We start from the raw sequence: 18,830 nt of genomic DNA on the forward strand, positions 1-18,830 counted from the left end.
ATGCTCAAGCTGAATGCGGTGCCTGTGAATGAGAGCTAATTGACAGCCCTGTAAACAGGAATCATTGTACGCTGCAAGTGTCCAGTCCAGGGACCTGCAGGATTTACCTTTTCATACTGCTTTGCCAGTTTTTCTCAGCCACGTTTTATGTCCCTGTAGGGACAAGAAATTTAATGTTGTGCGCTTTGTTACTATTTTTAAGAAAGGAAATAAGAGAATATTCATAAGGGCGAAAACTTGAATTACTAATACTGTGACTTATCCACAGTAGAGCTACATAAATAAACTGAAAGGCCTGCTGTATTTTAAATTTTTATTATGCTCCAGCACTACCAGTGCTTACTGCTCTGTTTATTCAGGTGTCCACCTAAATAACTGTGAAACTTCATCTTCAGCAGAATCAGAAAACAAGCAATTTGATGGACTACAAATTATGACTTCTTCTCATTCTTCAGGGTGTAAATATGCTTTCAGCTGAAAGCCAGGGAGGGAACAAGCTTTTAGTCTGCACTTGATCTCCTCTGGTTTTGTATGAAAAGTCACATTGGACTCAATGACAGCTGAAAAGGCAAGCTGCTGTATCAGGGGATTTAGCAGAAGGAAGCTGCTGTTCTTTCAGCCAGCACCTTCTCAGAAAGCTCTCTGAATCTCTCACCAGCTCAGTCCAATTGTGGAGTCGTTGCACTAACAAATATGCGTATGAAACAGTTTAGTGGAAGGTACCTCTCACTGTTTAGCACTGATACTCATGTTTAACATAGTAAATAAATATTCACTTATGGCTATCGATTTCTAGGCTGTAATTTAAAATGAGATTACCCTTTCCTAAACGCTGAAGTTATGATGGCAGAACAATCTAAAGCTATAACTAAGTTAATTAAAAAGAACAACAACAACAAAAAAAGTATGAAAGAATAAAGAACCACTCTCTTCCTTCTTTCTTCAATATCCAGGGAAACTGATCTCTGGAGTTACTGTAGTTGGTTTGCGCTGGTTGATCACAAGTTCCATTTCTATCAAAATGAGTTCTTAAAAAAAACTACCTTTTTTGTTTTGTTCCAGTTTTAACTTTGATAAATAGGAAAAAAAGAAGAATTTGCCAACTGTAAAACCAAGTCATGTTACACAATGTTGAACTTCTTACAAAAATAAAAGCAAAAAATGTTTACATTTTTACAAAAAAATTTACAAAAAAGTTTCTGCGTATTTGGTGACAGCACATTATGGCTCTGTAAATGACCTGTTGGTGGTAGTAAGGTTTATGCATTGAACTAAAGTGGTCACAGTTGTTTAAAAATAACGGTAATAATTAAGGCTGAAATCAGTATTCATCCATGTTAGACATGTAGTAGTCCCCCTTAAATGCTCTTCAGACCTCAGTAGAACGCTAGGGAAAAATAATGACATCATGATTAGTTCTGAAAGTGTTTTTCCATTTTGAGCCCAATGTGATATTGATCTTGAAATACTATAGAGTGACTAAAGAAGAACAAATCTGTTTGTCCACAGTTAGCATAGCACAATTCCACACGGGATATTTTTAATCAAATCTGTTTTGGTCACTGGTTTTCTATTACACAAGTTATGTTATGGAACATACCAACGTTTCTATGATAGTTCTGTGTGACTGAAAGGTTGTCGTTCTGTGTGTGCATAAAATTATTTTAGTAAATCTTTCTTAGTATGTAAAGATGATGAGTCTAGTTGTTTGAATGTTACACCTTTCTTTCATAGAAGTATGTGTCTTAAGGGCTGATCTTTGTTACTGATGATTATTAGCAATTAGGAATGTGTTACTTCCAGGAAAAAGGCTTTTGGGCCATTGTTGTACGGCTCAGAGTCAATAAACTCTGAGCTGCTCATAATAGGCTTTCTTTCTCATTGAAGCCTTGGACTTGCCCTAACTTCATCAGAGCAGAGGAAAAAAGAATAGTGTGAACAATAGGAGCCATGGAGTTTGACTTAGGCCTAATGTGAGGAGGCAGTAAAAGCTGTCAGGGAGCTTGATTGATGGGCTCTCGGGCTGCACTCCTCGGTGCAAAGCAATAATGTTCCTGCCTCTTGTGAGAGGGCTGGATGTGCCACCTGGGGTCAGAGCTTATCAGCCTCAGGGGCCAACGTTTCAGATGAGGCCAAAGTGCAGTCAATAATTTATACAGAAATTTGTGTGTAGATTCTGGAGTAAAGCAAGCTTTATCTTGATATTGTTTGTCTGACCAAGGAAAGAATTAAGTCATGTCTGAAAGTCCAGCCTCTTTTTTTTTTTTTTTTCTTTTAGTGACATGGGAAAATAGTCTCCCAATATTGAAATATGTGTTTCTGTCATCATGTTGGTTGTACTTTAATGAGGGAGGGCATGCCTATGACGATCCTTAGAGGGATGTTTCATTGCCAAAAGAGATGTAGAGATTTTTAACTGACTATATTAGGATTCCTTGAACCCTAAGAATTTACTTATTATTTTATGCAACACTGGTCCGTTCTCAGTGGCTAAATAGTTTTGTTTCTAAACCTGTGAGGGTCAAAGGCTGGTCAGCTCTAGTGCATGAAAAAGCCAAGAGAAGCTGTAATAGCAGCATAGATCACAGCAGGTCAGGGAAAACTAGCCAGGCTCTTATTAATAAGTGGAGAAATTGGGACAGCCTGCACAGAGGAGGCTTAGAGGAAAATTGTCCAACCAGTAGCTGGCAAGAGGAGGGAAACCTAGAAGAAAGTGTACTGACTGCTAGTGGGAAGTGTTTGCTGGTAGCTTGCCTTTGCACTGCACCAGTACTGACAAACGGCTGGAACAAGCCAGCTGGTTAACTAGATGTTTTGCTAAATTTACCCAGTTGGGACATAATGTAAAACAGAGGAAGGACAATAACAGTGAGCTACTCTGCAGAACTCTGACACCTATTGAAGTCGGTTAGTTGATAAGTAGATCACTTTTGTTCTGCCCCAGCAAAATGACTGCTTTGTTTCAGTAAATGCTAACAAAAGCCCTTCTACCTTTCCTCTGCTCAGGAGCACTATCGGTCATAGTTGATTAGGCTTGTTTACATAACAAGCTGGTATCTTAAGTGAAATAGTTGTAACTGTTCTGGGCATCTTCTCCCCCACTAAAATGCAACAATTTTATAATGAGGACAGCACTGCCTGCTATTTTTTAAGGAAAAGAACTAGTTTGTGATAGAAGAGCTGTAAAAATTATGTAGGAGTTAGCCTTGGCAATGCATAATATTTGAATGTTTGGTTTGTGGTTTTCAAATCTAGAATGTGGAGTTTCAAGCATAGTTTTTTTGTTAATCTGTTAACGATAGCAACAAGAGACCTCCCAATGTACTCCAAATCCTAAACTGAAGGAATTTTATAGGAAGAAGAGCCTCAGATGCATAAGGTTCTTGATCTGCTTTTCCTAGAAAGAGGAAAAAGCAAAATGGTGGGCTGCACCATGCTATACTTAATTGATTCCTTTCCAGTGTATGGGGCGGAAAGAGGTAAGAGTCAGAACTTATTTACATTTGCAGTTTTCATAGGACTTTAATGCACATCCCATAGTTGACTAGACACTACTCCTTGCTTTATGTGTTTTACTGTGAAGTTTCGTAGTAGGGTATTACTGTGTTAACATCTTTAGAGTTAACTTCACAAACATGCAAGATGTGGCCCTGCAAGTCCCGCAGACTGAATGAAAGAAGAGGTACTTGTCCCCTATTAGCTGTAGTAAGAAATCCTGAGGGAGTTCTGCAAGAGAAATCCCAAATGTTTTGTTGTGGGTTTTTTTTCCCCCCTCTTCTTTGTCTTGGGTATGTCTGTCTCAGGTGTTTACTTACCCTTTTCCCAGGCTGAGGACGATGAAGTCTTCATGAAATAAGTGAAGCTTAATGCAGAGAGAGGGAGAGAGATGTAAAATTCAGTTCAGTAAATTTCAGTGTTTTCAGCTACTGCTTTAAATTGCTATTTTAAATTCCAGTGAGTGGAATAATAGAGAAGTTATCATGTCTAGTAACTGCAGTTGGCCTTTGTAAAGAATGGCTTGTTAGGAGGCTTTATGATTTACTGAGGCCACAGCTGGCTGCCAGCAGAGCTACAGGAATGTGTTCTCTCTTGGGCCTGGTAGCTAGAGATGAAAAGGATCCAAAGCTGGCACAAAAGCAAATAAATGCTTTGACTTTAAATAAAGCATCATAATTTATAAGAGGCTCTGCTTCTCAATCCCAATGAGGTACATGGATCAGCAGCAGCTCTTTGAGGTTGGGCAGAATTGTCTGCCTGGCTTGACTGCAATTCTGGTATCTGCAGTCTACAGATTTAGAAGCATTTTCATGGTTTGGGCTTGGAATTGTTTTTTTATCCGTGCTGTTTCTTTTCCACAGATTCTGTCTCTTCTGTCTTGGCGGTCCTTTATGTTTCATTAGCTGCTCTACTGTTTGATAAATAATTGTACCACTGTTAGCACCTGGCAGCTCTTTATCATGATGTAGAGCACTGGGGAACTAATCACCAAAGACACCTGAAAGTTTATAGGTACATTTTGTCATATGTTATTTGCTTGGTTTTTACTCTCCAAGGAAATTGTTCCTACAGTAGCAGAGTTCAGAGCTGGGACATGAACTTCTATTGAGATGCCCTAATACTCCTGGAAGAGAAACAAAAACGTATGAGCTCCTTAAGAGGGTTTTGGGTTTTTTTGATAGACATACACATACACATAAATTTATACCAGCTTCCCTATTTCTGCAGCTGTTTTTCAACAGTCTGCTGATGAAAACAGTATTTCTGTGGTCTGCTGTCTGAGATGAAGAATAGAAATGAGGCAGATAATTATTAAAGGAACTCCTGAATGCTTGTCAGGGTGAGAAAAAATGGTTTTCCTTTTTTGGTCTTCTCGTATTTAAACACTAGTGCTTTTTCCTACACTCCAGTCTAGTTTTGCTTTGCTATTTAGTTGCTTTTAAGAGTAAAAGACTTTGGGAGAGAAGTAACTAGCTGAAGAGATCCTGTAATTAATATAAACTGCAGGAAGCGAGTGTGACAGATGAGTTGAAAAGCGGTATGTTCTGTTGCTTATCTCAAGTGACATATGGTCCGAGAGTACAAGCAAAGGCAGTGGATTGTGGGGCTTCTTTTTCTTTCACTCTAGGAGAAGGAGGAACAGTGTCCGTGTGTTCCACGGGGCAGCAATATAGGAGCTGAAGTAACACTCCTTGAGAAGTGAGTGGGAAATTCAAGGGATTACAGAACAGCATTTCCTTCTTCTAAAATTGAGACTGTGTGACATTTTTCAGTGTCAGGCTATGTGAATCACAGTTATGATTACTGAAGTAAAAGAGAAAAAAATCTGCTAGAAACAAAATACTTTATTTCTGAAACAGATTTGGTTTTCTTCAGAACACACAGATGTTAAATGATTTTCAACTTGCATTTTTAGTGTCAGCTGAAATAAAGTAAGACTGCAGTTTTATTCTCAGGCTTCAGTAGAACAGTGAACTGGTTCAGTTACTCTGGCCAAAGAAAAGGTAAGGTTTGTACAAAAACAAATCTTTAGTTGTACTCTGGAGGTCAGAAACCTATGGTTAGCTTATAATAACATTAATTGCACATTTTCCTGTAAACACTGCAAACATGTGGTCTGACATTCAGGAGGTGTAACAGCAATTTATCCAAAAGTTTTGCTAGTCCTGCCAAAATCTAATCACTTTGATACAAGCCTGACAGGAAAAAACTATGTTGGTTGCTGTGGATTCAGAGTTTTCGAAATCACTATTCTAAGTAGCTCATATTTTAGTAGAACTATTTAGTTGTGGATAAACCTACAAGCCGTTTGGGACCCAATCTCATGTACTTTCTGGGGTATCACCCAGTTTTCACTGAGTATTTTATTGCTCTTTTAATGAGTGTAAAAGTTAGCCTTGTGTTTCATTAGGACCATTTGTGTTTCTTTCAGCTTTTCATTTGCATTTAAGTCTTGCGTATTGGTTATTTTGTTAAGCAGGCTGTCTTTAGAAGAAACATATGCTGATAAATTATAGTGGCATTGTTATGATAACTGATGAGGGACATAAGCTCTTTGATTAGATGCTTCCCTGTTTTCCAGAGCCAACCTGCCCTTAGCATTTTAGTCATAGCTTTGTACAGAGGCACTACGATTTCAGCTCACCCTCAGCAACAAGTCTTCCTAACATGCTGGGTTTTTTATACTAAAGCTGGAAAAGGATAATGTTGCTAGAGAGGCAAGAAAAGAAATCAGAGCTTCTTTCAGCTGACCATTCAACTGAATATTGACCAGCTGTCTTCATGAGAAAGAAATAGATGGTGGTGAATAAGCTAGAGTCTAGTTTTCCAAGAAGCTCAATGATTTTCCCGAATCAATACAGCTCATCAGGCTTCAGAACAAAGGCTGAGGGAGACGTGACAGTGATGGAAGTGGCTGTGTGTTCTTTTGTGTATTAAGCACATAGGCTCATGGGGAAACAGGCTGCCTTCAGTTATTTCAGTGTTTATTCTTCTATATGCTCTGGGATAAACCTCTAGATTAAGAAAATATAATACAGTTATTATTAGGTGGGATGAAAAAGTGTCTCCTTGATGGACCAACTCCATGGCTACGAGAAGTACTCCTCACTGTATAATTGCTGCTTCTTACCTGAATGCAAATGGGAGTATGTAACGCAAGTCCAGACAACATATGTTTTATTTGTATATCATCAAAGGTATAACACAGCTTTTTCAAGCTAGGGTGGTGGTTGCTACTCTAAATATATTGTACTGATGGGTTCATAATGAAGGGGGAAAGAAAGGGCATGCCATTTGAATAAAGTAGCAATGAAATTTAGGTTAACATTACTCAGAACTTACTGGAAATCACATGGATATGAACTGAGTTTGTTATGCTGTTGTGGAAGCTGCTGTATTTTATGTGGCTAGAGTAATGCCAACCTGCTTTAGCCACTAGCAGGGCAATGTTAACTAAAATAGCAGGTTTTAGCCTCACAGCCCTTTAACCTTTAAGCTTACTATGCTTTCATAAAGTACTAAATTAACACCACAGCTAAGCGTCTCAAAGGTTTATGACCGTACCAGCAGTATTTCATTATGCTTCTTTTCCTTACTGCTATCCAATCCGCTCAGCTTCACTGCTATACAGTATTTGTTCAGATAAAGTCCAATGTCCAGCATGACTAATTGCAGATCTGTACTCCAGATGGTTTGATTACAGGATGTGGTTAAAGTGACTTCTCAAACATGCAGCACAGCAGTAGGATGCTTTAAAAAAAAAAAAAAAAGGTCCCAAAACCCCCTAAAAGCCCCACCAACAAAGTCAAAAAACCCCCACCAATCTTGCATTTCCAGGCCACCTGACAGTCATTACATTCTCAGGCTTGCTGATGTTGATGTCTGTTACATGTGCACCTGCTGTAGATGTAGTTAAGTTCTGTGCCATGCTAGACAGAGAGTGTGATTAAAGTAGTAAATAAATTGTAGGTCTACCAGATCAGTATTCAGTATAGAAGACTTGACTTTATACGTAGAATGTTTACTGTTAATTTTAGATTATTTTCTTGATGGAAGCAATCAAGGAGAAATAAGCCATTTGCATTGCAAGTCTAATATAAACATTGTTCTGTGTTTTTTATGCCTGGATGAATTGCAGGTGTATCTGTGGATCTGGAATTGATGATGATGTGGCGGATGTTCTGAGGCAAACGAGTTATACTGCTCTTACTAAATGAATGGCAGTGAAAAAGCTTGAGATAATCCTAAGATTACTGAGTTTCATCTCACAGCTTTTTGCACTTCATATACTTTAGTTACTGTTAGGACAGTGATGTCAAGTAGATACACATGGGATTAAAAAATTTGCAGTGCCAGATGCAGAATAAAATGTGTTTAATCCATGGTGGCAGTGTACTCGTTGATGACAGATATGCCACGGTTTGGCTGGCTATCCCAAGCATGTCTGTATTATTTGCACTTGGCAAGGCTGGAACAAAAGGCAAATGGAATTTGGTTGGCAAACAAAGTCGTGGATTCACTGATCGTAAAGATACGAGGAATTGATTTTGCTGTAATGTTACATCATGTGACGACGTGACGCTTTCTCAATACTGAGAATTGCATCTCAACTTTGAAGAGCTTCTATGCCACAGGAATATTGCTACAAGAATTTGTCATAGTAAACTTTTTAGGAAGTAGTCTTATAAAAATGGCTACAAAACGTAGTATATTTTGGTAGGTCTTCCTCTGGCATCAGCAAAAGCTGTCTTAAAAGGATACTCAGAATAGTAGAGGCAGTAGGGAGAACTGGTAACCAAATGAGAATTTTGAGCAAGTAGGACTCCACTTCTGCTTAAATATAAGTGAATTGTGTGACTTTTTAAACATAAGTGGCTTTTGGTGACTGAAAAGCAAAAAAAATTATTCCTAGTTTTGGAAGATCATTTACATATTCTTCAGCAAATCAGTTACAGAAGTGTTCAGAGAAACTTAGTGCAGATCAGCATTCTCCAGAATTTTGAAGATGCTTTTGGCTGGATTCTCTGCTAGGAACAGAGGGAGCAGCTCCTTTTACAAACATGAAGGCATACCTATTCACCCGTTCAGATCACTGGTCTTTTAAGTTTTCTGGGAAAATAATCAACTTGAACTAAAACAGAATTCTGTAGCAGTTGCTGTGACCTGAACACAAAAGCAGCCTATGCTGTAAACATTAAGTCAGGCTTTCCAGTCTGATTAATTGAGTAGTGTCTACTTACATTGGAATTTGAATGTGTTTGTTTTCTAAAGCCAGTATTTTTAAAAACTGAGGCCTGCATTTAAGATAGGAATGTGATAATTTGATTCCTAACCACATGATCTCATTTTCAAAGTTTTGAATACAAGCATAAGAATTCTTGGTTTATGTTTATTGCAGAAAACAAGAGGCAAGAAAGCAAAAGGATTGATATCTGTTTAAGACCAGATCCTTCAGTCTTTTTCTTTTGATTGTGGAACATCTGCAAGAGTGTATCCTGGTAGATTTGAGTAGATCCTTACAAGCTTGATGTGGCTGCTAAAAGTACAGTGTCAAGGTAGTCAACATGAATGGTATCCTGGTTTGGTATACTGAAGATGCCTTGCGATTGTGATGTTTTTATGTCAAAATAGCACATCTGCATTTGCTAGGCTGACTTTAAAAGAGCATGGCTCTTTTTTACAAACAGGAAACAAGGTATTTCATTTCCAATTTGTGATGACGTATTTCATTCTATAAATTTACCTAATAGTAAACAGCCAATTTTAGTTCTGGTCTTTGTTGTGCAGTCACTGAAAAGAAAGAAAGAAGGGGAAGAGCACAGATACATCACATCCACAGAATTCATAAAAGGTGCTTCATTCTGTAGATTTCTGAAAATGATTTTATTACAGATCACTTTTGTGACGTGACCTTTCATTCTGTAATAAAAACCAAGTACAAATTGTCACAGTTATTTTGTACAGATTATTACATTATATCTATCAGAGCTGCTTATGTAAAGGGGTTTTGTGCTCCTCTAGGCATGTGTTAGTTTTTTGCTACCTGTTGTTGGGTAATTTTTTACCATAAGCATTGTGGTTATGAATGTGATGCATAAAGAAGAAAGCACTGTGAAGGAAAATGCCAAAATACACAATCTATTCTTGCTCCTAGCAGGCTAATGAAATTCCCCTTGGTCCTAAAGGGGGGACTTCCACTGACAGTGGTGGGCACTTGGTACCTTTGCTGTACATTAAGGCTTTTGTGTATGATCTTGCCTTGGTTAAAAATGGATTTCGGCAGAAAAGGTACTGATCAGAGTAGGTGAACTGTAACTGTAGGTGACCCTGTTTTCTTGTGTTAGACACCGTTTTGTAATTCTTGCACCTAACACGTTCACCACTGACTGTGTCTACTCTACAGAGTACCACAGGTAGTAACTTCTGAAATTTTCATAGAATCATAGAATCATTCAGGTTGGAAGAGACCCTTGGGATCATCGAGTCCAACCATCTACCCTACTCTACATAGTCCTCCCCTACACCATATCCCTCAGTACCGCATCTAAACGTCCCTGAAACATATCCAGGGATGGTGCCTATTCCAATGCCCGACCACTCTTTCTGTGAAAAATTCCTTCCTAATGTTTGTTTTCCTTCCTAATGTTCCTTTCGTTTTCTTATTCTTGGCTGCTTTAATTTAGGGTATTTGACACTGAAGATTGCAGAGGATATTGCTAATTTCAGATATACTGTAGCTGTGAATAGTTATGTGGTTTGCAAATAGAATGATAAACCAAATTAAATCAAGGCATTTACACCCTTATTTGGGGATGTTTTTCTCTATTACATCCAAATCTTGTGAACTCTGCTCTGGTAATTGGTGAAACTCTTGAGTTGACACCCTTACTTGGTGGAAGAAATATTTGCATATAGTCTACATATATTCGCTATTGTTTGATCCAGCCTCACAAGAGCAGGATGAGATATTTGGCCAGGTTTCCTGAATTGTAATCTGAGTCCCAATGCCCCCAGGGACACTGCATTACAAGCATCTGAGTTCTTCTCTAATTCTTCAGTAATGGTTACTTTAAATAGTTTAGCCTCTTGGGCTTTTTATAAGGTGAAAATATATCTCTGTATTCAGGCAGTATGAAACCTGTGGGTTCCCCAGCCTGTCTTTGCATTTTCACTCCTGTCCAGGCAGTGAGTGCTAAATAAATGACTGTTAACATCGTGTGTAGTCTAATGTAATGGGAAGTCCTATACAGGGACTTCTTGACACGGCCCCCCGTGAGGTTTGATCCTGTCAGTGATACGTTACCTACTTCGCAGGGTGTGGAGAGCTGTGCCCGGTCACACTCAGCGAGAAGGGTTAGTGCACGAGGGGCTGCCTGCCCAGCGCTCTCGGATGCGATACGCGGAGGTGAGCTGAAGGCTGCTGTGGGGCACGATTTGTGTGCTGCCTCCAGGACAGTGCAGAGAAGCCCCAGCAGAGATTCTTGTTCTGAGCTTGAACGCTGTGCCAGGACCTGTATTTCGGACCAAAGAAACCTGTAATGCTACACCCTGACTGGGTGCAGCAGGAATAATCCTTTCTCTTCAGTAGTTCATCTAGTATATCGTGTGGGCTACTTATCGTTCTCATCTCCATTTCCATTTTCCAGTGTTTTGGTCTAATAAGCCTCCAGTTGCATGTTTCCATAGGGGTCAGTCCTACCTCCCGTGTTACTTATATTCTCTTGACCCATTTCTATGGTAATCTTAGAAGATTAAATGAGCTACCTTCACTGCCGGTTCTGTGGAATCTTACCTGTGGCTGAGTAATGTGCGGTTCATTAGGGAAAGGAAATTTATTCCTTGCCACAGTTATTCTAACACAGCATGGAGATTAATCTTCCCTCCTACTTAAATACTGGGGCCTTTGCTAAGACTAACAAACTTAATGAAATGCTAAATGTAACTGACTTTAAGGGAGGAACTTACTTGTGTTTGCTTTTGAAGTATTGACTTTCTTACAGTGAAAGGTCATTTGAATGTCTTCTAAGAATTACTGAAATATGTATTGATTTCAGGGTTTTTTTTTTATTATACCTGCTCTGTGCCTTCTACTTCGCCCTCGTTTCTGTTAATAGGTAACAGACTACCCCTAGGTCTGTTAATATAAATTAATAAATAAATAAAGCACATGAAGAGATAGACAAGGCTAGAAATATTGAGGAAGATGGAGGCTTATTTAGGATAAAAAAAACCCAGCTCACCACAACGAAACCCACAAACCCTAACAATTACATTTTAACGAACGGATGAAGGTGAACTAGCTGGGGGAAGATGAACGGCACAGTCAATTCTCCCGTAATGCTCCATGGTTAAGTCAGAAAGCCCTCCTTGCTCTGTACACTGAGGAGATGGGACACACACGGGTAGATGGAGAGGAGGGAGCCGTTGTCCTGCTGCAGGGAGGTGGGCTGCGCCACAGAATTTAGCGATGTCCATTTTCACTGGGAACATTGCGGAGCCGCAGCTGACAAGCTATTATGGCGTTAAGGAAAGCATCAAGGTTACTAGAGAAAACCCTTTTCAATCTCTCTAGTGGGTGAGTGGTAGATGGGAGCAGAGCTTGGAGTGGCTTGTTGCGAGAAACCCCCTTTCACCGCCAAGTGTTCCCCCTGCGGGTGTGCGGGCGGTCTCCCCCTCACGCCTCAGCAGGGGCAGGGGTTTCCACACACGTTGCCATTTCAGCACTGAACGAGGCCGGGGCGGCCCACACGCTGCCCGCCGCCCTGGCGCTGTGGAACCCCCTGCTCCCCTCTTCCCCCAGGGTCGCAGGCTCCCATTCCCGGCCATCAGACTCCTCCTCACGCTGGCCTTTGCCCGCCCGACACCCCGCCGCCGCCCGGGCCCAGGAGGCTGCAGAGGCTGCGCTGCCCTGGCTCTTCCCTGGGGGCGCCCGGCGCTTGCTGCCCCGCCCCCGGCGGAGCCCCGCCCACCCGGCCCCTGCCACCAATGAGCTGGCGGCGGGGGCTGCCAATCAGGAGACGGGCCAATGGCGGCGGCGGCCGCGGTGCCTCGTGCGGCTGGCGGCGGCAGGGGGCCCTGAGGGGAAAAAGTATGGCGGCCACTGAGGGGCTGGGCCGGGCCGGGCCCTGCCGACTTCTCCGGGCGGCATGGTGTTTTTCCACCAGAATGTGGTGTTTTTCCAGGCTGCCAAGTTGGCGTAGCTCATAAAAATCGGCCATAGCGATTTAAGCCTGGTCCTTGTAGGTGTTCAGAGCCTTGCTTCATCTTCCCTCCTTTCAGACCAGTCTGCCCCAGCCTACGCAGCTCTGGTTGCCGTGTTATACCGGCAGCTTAAAATCATATGGGGAATAATTTTCAAATCTGCTAGAGAGAATTTTCAAGGAAATCCCTTCTTCCCTGGTACCTCCGCTAACAACACTTCAAATGCTTCCCTGCTGTTAAAAGGCCCCCGAGGAAATAAGGGGCTGGTTGCATGTTTACTTTACCTTGGTGCAGCAGAGAGGGATCGTTTTTAGTGCGAAATTAGAAATGGCACTGGTAAGACAAGGCAAAAAAGACTGGCTGGAAGCACTCTGGCGCAATGCCATTATTATATCCGTTACAGAAAGGCTGCAGCTAGAACAAGGGAAGTGTAGAGGAAAAACAAGTCACAAGGCTGGCAGCTGCGAGTTAGTGTCTTCACGCCTCTCATGAATTGGAAACATTTTGTATCATGCCTTTCTTTGCTAGGTAAAATGCATTTTTCATTCCAGGGTAGGTTCTAACGAGAAGAGATGGCTGGTTCAATAATACTACCGTTTGTTAATCTGTGGAAGTTAATGAATTAAAGGTGTCATTATGCTGGCTGGACTGTAAACATGATGATAAATTATGTGAAGAAGTGTTTGAGGGCAACCTGAAAACATTTAGATTACATGCCCCACAGTTGTTTTATTGTTACTTAGGATATCCTTACCATGCACATACATACAGAGATACTTCAAATAAACCCAAATTAAAAGTCTGCTTTAGGTGGGCTGACAAATTTACATTTAATAAACGCCGTAAGTGGAAAAGCAATTAAAGTACAGTACGTTTTTTAATGGATTGCTCTTTCTATGTATCTGTATTGCAATTCCTCTTAGCTTTGCTGTATGGTTGCAATTTTTTGTCTGGTCCCTTGCTTTCCACAGAAGAAAAAACCAAGGCAAATAATACACATCTCTATCTATATCTGCTGAACAAAACTTGCAATGCGTACGTGTGTTTGTGTGTTTGGATATATGCAATTTCAAATAAATAGAAGCATCATTATCATATTGTTCAAAGCAAAGCAGATTCTTCTCAGTCACCTACTGATTTAAACACTGTAACTGGTGCTTAGTTTATGCTGGCTGGCTGCCAAGCGAAAGCAATTATGTGCAATAATAGCAAAATTAAGAGGTGAGTGTTGCTGTTTTACAGCAGGACATGGCAAAACCCATTTCCTTCTGTCAGCTGTATCTTGATTACACACACAGTCACACAGGCACACACTCTCTCTTACACACATACACATGCGCACACACACTCTTGTTCTTTGTCGTTTTCTGTCTTTCCTGTGGGTTTTAACTTGAGGTCACTGAAACCAGAAAAGAGGAAGAATGTAGACCACAATGTTTGAAAGCGAATGAGAATAAACCTCTCACTTTGTGGGGAAGGAGAGGAAAAATGAAAAAAAGAGCAAAACAAAAAGCCTACCCCAATTATTGTTCTGACTGTGATAATACTTTGTTTTTCTCCCACTTGCAGGTGTCCTAGTGGTAAATGTTACATGGAGGAACAAGACTTATGTGGGAACGCTGCTGGACTGCACAAAGCATGACTGGGCCCCTCCTAGGTAAGCAATCATTCTGAGTCTGTTTTTTCTCCACTGTATTTTCACCCCCAATCTCTGTCAAGAGACTGTACAGAGATTAATAAAAAACAACTGGTTATAATTGAAAACATGCACCGGTGAAACAAGTAATTCTCAGTTCCACACTGAAATGTGGGGTGGGAGTTTTTATTTCTTTTTGTCTTGTGTTTTTGAGAGGGAAGGGGAAATAAATGGGATTCAATGAGAGGAAAATTAATTTAAAAATGCATTTCTGTAAGTTCGGAAAATTTTTCTCTCCATTGTTCTAATTAGGTGGTCTTGTTCTTACCATTTTTGTCCTTTTGTAATGACTTGCCCTTTGAGACTGTAGCGTTCTTATTTGGAAGAAGGACATCTTTCCTTTAATAAGTGTGAAGGTTCTGTTACAGGAAGTGGTGGTGTTTTGGTGTTTGTTCAGTTCACAGTTCCTGCTGATGAAATCTGCTCTTGTTTGTGTAGGTTTTGTGAATCGCCAACAAGTGACCTGGAAATGCGTGGAGGACGGGGCAGGGGAAAGCGGGCGAGGTCTGCTGCAGCTGCAGCTGTACCTGGGAATGATGTGAGTTTTGCAGAGTCCAGAGGACTTCAGAATAAGAATCGAGGTGGTGCCAATGGGAAGGGGAGGAGGGGCAGCCTTAACTCAAGTGGGCGCAGGACACCCCCAAACTGTGCCATGGATGAAGTCAAAGCCAGCCCCTCATCCACAAACAAGAGGAAAACTAAGCCTCCGATGGAGCTAGATTTGAACTCCAGTTCAGAGGACAATAAATCTGGGAAACGTGTTCGTACTAACTCTAGAAGCACTCCCACCACCCCACAGGGGAAACCTGAGACTACTTTTTTGGACCAAGGCTGCTCTTCTCCGGTGCTGATTGACTGTCCTCACCCCAACTGCAACAAAAAGTACAAGCACATTAATGGACTACGATACCATCAGGCTCATGCACATTTAGACCCAGAAAACAAGCTGGAGTTTGAGCCTGACAGTGAAGACAAAATTTCAGACTGTGAGGAAGCATTGAGTAATGTGGCACTTGAATGCAGTGAGCCAAGCACAAATTTGCCAGGCTTTGACCCACTAAAAGCACCAACATCTCCTTCCTCCATCACTACCCCAGGGACCCCCAAGGGAAAAAGGGAACTGACCAGCAATGGCCCCGGTTCGGTTATCAGTTCCAAAACGGGCAAGAATTCTGGCAAAAAGAAGGGTCTAAACAGTGAGTTGAACAGCCTTCCAGTAATTTCTAATATGGCAGCCACACTGGATAATTGCTCCGTAGCAGATGGCAATTTGCAAACCGAAATGCCCAAATTGGAGGCTGAGGGGTTAATCGACAAGAAGAGTTTGGGTGATAAAGGCAAGAAAGCCAACAATTGCAAAGTGGATAAAAACCTTTCCAAACTGAAAACAGCCAGGCCCATTGCCCCAGCGCCAGCACCAACTCCTCCCCAATTAATAGCTATACCTACTACAGCCTTTACAACCACCACTACAGGGACAATACCGGGACTGCCCTCTCTAACAACTACTATTGTTCAGGCTACACCAAAGAGCCCTCCGCTAAAACCTATTCAACCAAAGCCCACAATTATGGGAGAGCCAAGCACTGTAAACCCAGCTCTCACATCACTCAAAGACAAAAAGAAAAAGGAGAAGCGAAAGCTGAAGGACAAAGAAAGCAAAGAGACGGGAAGCCCCAAGATGGATTCTAAGCTGGGAAAGCTGGAGGATTCTAAAGGGCCTGGGAAAGACTTATCTGGACATTTTTTAAAGGACCATCTCAACAAGAATGAAGTGCTAGCTAATGGACTGTCAGAGTCTCAAGAGAGCAGGATGGCAAGTATTAAGGCCGAAGCTGATAAGGTTTACACGTTCACAGACAATGCGCCCAGCCCTTCCATTGGGAGCGCCTCCAGGATGGAATGCAGCACTTTGGTGAATGGACAATCTGCCATGGCGCCACTGCACGTGTTGACACAGAACGGTGCAGATAGCGCGGCCGCTAAAACCAACAGCCCTGCTTACTCGGATATTTCTGATGCGGCTGATGATGGGGGCTCTGACAGCAGGTCAGAGGGCATGAGGTCAAAGGCCAGCTCTCCGTCGGATATTATTTCTAATAAGGACGGTGTGGTAAAAGGACATTCTTCAACCACAGCACAATCGGCTCAAGCGAAAGAGTCCCATTCTCCCTATTACCATGGCTACGATCCTTATTATTCCCCAAGTTACATGCACTCTGGACAGGTCAGTGCCCCAGCAGCTGGGAACAGCAGTACCCCACAGGGACTGAAGATCAAAAAAGAGGCTGAGGAAGAGGCTGAAAAGAAAGAGAAGGCAGAACCGTCAGACGCCAAGAAAAATGAAAGCACTACTTCCTCTAATTTGCAGCCACAACATCAGTCAGTAATAACTCAAAGACACCCTGCACTTGCTCAGTCACTTTATTACGGACAGTATGCCTATGGGCTCTATATGGACCAAAAGTCCTTAATGGCCTCTAACCCTGCCTACAGGCAGCAGTATGAAAAATACTATGAGGACCAGAGACTAGCAGAACAGAAAATGGCACAAACTGGGAGGGACTGTGAAAGGAAGAATGAACCCCCCTTGAAGGAGATTGGGAAGGATGACAACAAGCAGAAGAATATTCCATCGGCCACTATTTCAAAGGCCCCTTCAACTCCAGAATCCAGCAAAAATAACACTAAAATAGGGTCATCAGTCCCTAACAAAGGTGAGGAGACAAGCAAATCACAGATCCTTTCCAATCACCAGCAGCAGCTTCAGTCTGACAGTTTCAAAGCCAAACAAATGGAAAACCACCAGCTCATAAAGGAGGCCGTGGAGATGAAATCTGTTATGGACTCCATGAAGCAAACGGGAGTAGATCCAACCACAAGATTTAAACAGGTGAGATCACAGGAATTTGAAAAAGAGTGTCTTGATTTATCCTTAAGTCATGTAAGATTTTGTCCCTGATTCTGCTATGTTCTTCTACCTTTGCAGCCAAAGAAGCGCCGCCATCCTTTTTTCATGATGGATAGTACTGTAGTCTGTGAATAGACCAATAGTCCTTTCAGTTGAGCTGTTTGAAAAGAAAAAAAATATTAAAAAATCTAGCAAGGTGGTGACAGAACCCAGGCTTAAGACCCGAATGGATTATTTTAAATTACATGCATGAATAAAATAGAATTAGATTTCTCTTTTAGGTGTAAATTCTAAGCAATTTGCGTAGTTCAGAAATGAGAAATTTCAAGCAAAATAAGCAGCTTTCATTGTGAGAGAACTTGAAGTAGATTTGAAACATGGTTTGAAGTGTTTCTTTTTTTTGTTAAATAACAGTTGGCATTTACTAAAGATGGGTGAGCTGGTTCTTTGAAGAGTTGGCTTGAAGCTCAGCTCTTTATCTTAACCCAAGGTGACCTTTTTGAAGCAGTTAAGTTCCCCTTTTCTCCTCAGCCAACCTCAAGCCCCTACAGACCTACACAATGGATGAAATCCTCTCTCCGTTGAAGTCAGTGATAGTTTTGCCATTGACTTCAGTAGAGCCAGAATTTCATCCAGTGGCTTCGTGCTGACCTTCCTAGACGTCACATTGCCTTCATTCGAAGCAATGCGACTGTCTCTGTGCTCTGAACCGGGGCCTCGATGCTTGATGCTTTCATGTTCTGGATGTACAGTACATCCCAGACTTCACCCTTATGGTCTGTCTTTCAAGGTATGGTGGGGTCAGGCGAGTGGGAGTTAGGGAGCTCTAAAGGCAGTGGGATGGTACAGCCCAGAGTAGGAGAAGGTTTCTGCTGATTCAGATGAGTATTTGAACCAGCCTGTCCAAGAGTCTAGTTCTGTGCTTATGGTTTTGTTGCACGTACCATAAATGTGTGTCCCTTGGAGACAATGTTTACAATTAGCTCTTGTGTATCCTGTATTAGAAAAAAAAGTCTTCCTGTTACTGCTCAGTACTAATCTGGTGTAGTCTTGTAAAGAACTCACCTACCTAATTCTATCAACTGGTGTTTATAAACTGGTCTATGTAATATATTATGCAAAAATGTATTACGATACTCTGTACATGTTCTTTAAACTGTGTTGTCCTAATCCTGTAAATAATTATCATGTGTAATTTTACAAACTTGAAATAAGACTGTCAGCTGAAGAAGTCTGCCTTAATGTCTGACTTCCACTGATTCCTGTATGTTTGTAATACCAGAGGCAGCATTAACATCTTTCCAGCTAGATCAGTTTTTCGGGTTCGTTGTTCCAAGTAATCTAAGTGCTCTGGCATATATTTATCCAGCTTTAATTTTGTGGTTCACAGATATTTTTTTTTCTCTCTAGTGGGAAAATCTCTCTGTGGGCTTTAATTAAAATGTTTTATGAATAGCATGGTCTCAGAACTTTGATACAATGTGTATGTATTTCATGATTAAACTAGTTAAAGGCATAAAGAAG

General features: G+C 41.4%; 1 protein-coding gene across 1 annotated transcript in view; it reads left to right on the forward strand.

The window, feature by feature from the left end:
• ZNF608 (zinc finger protein 608) overlaps positions 1–18,830 on the forward strand; it is a 69,053-nt gene that overhangs the window by 43,346 nt on the left and 6,877 nt on the right. The window contains exons 4-5 of the mRNA XM_014953422.1: positions 14,269–14,356; positions 14,834–17,288. Coding sequence (XP_014808908.1) covers positions 14,269–14,356; positions 14,834–17,288 — 2,543 coding nt within the window. The remainder of the gene's footprint in view (positions 1–14,268; positions 14,357–14,833; positions 17,289–18,830) is intronic.

The sequence above is a fragment of the Calidris pugnax genome, unplaced genomic scaffold (assembly GCF_001431845.1).
Source record: "Calidris pugnax isolate Ruff unplaced genomic scaffold, ASM143184v1 scaffold209, whole genome shotgun sequence".
NCBI classification, from domain to species: domain Eukaryota; kingdom Metazoa; phylum Chordata; class Aves; order Charadriiformes; family Scolopacidae; genus Calidris; species Calidris pugnax.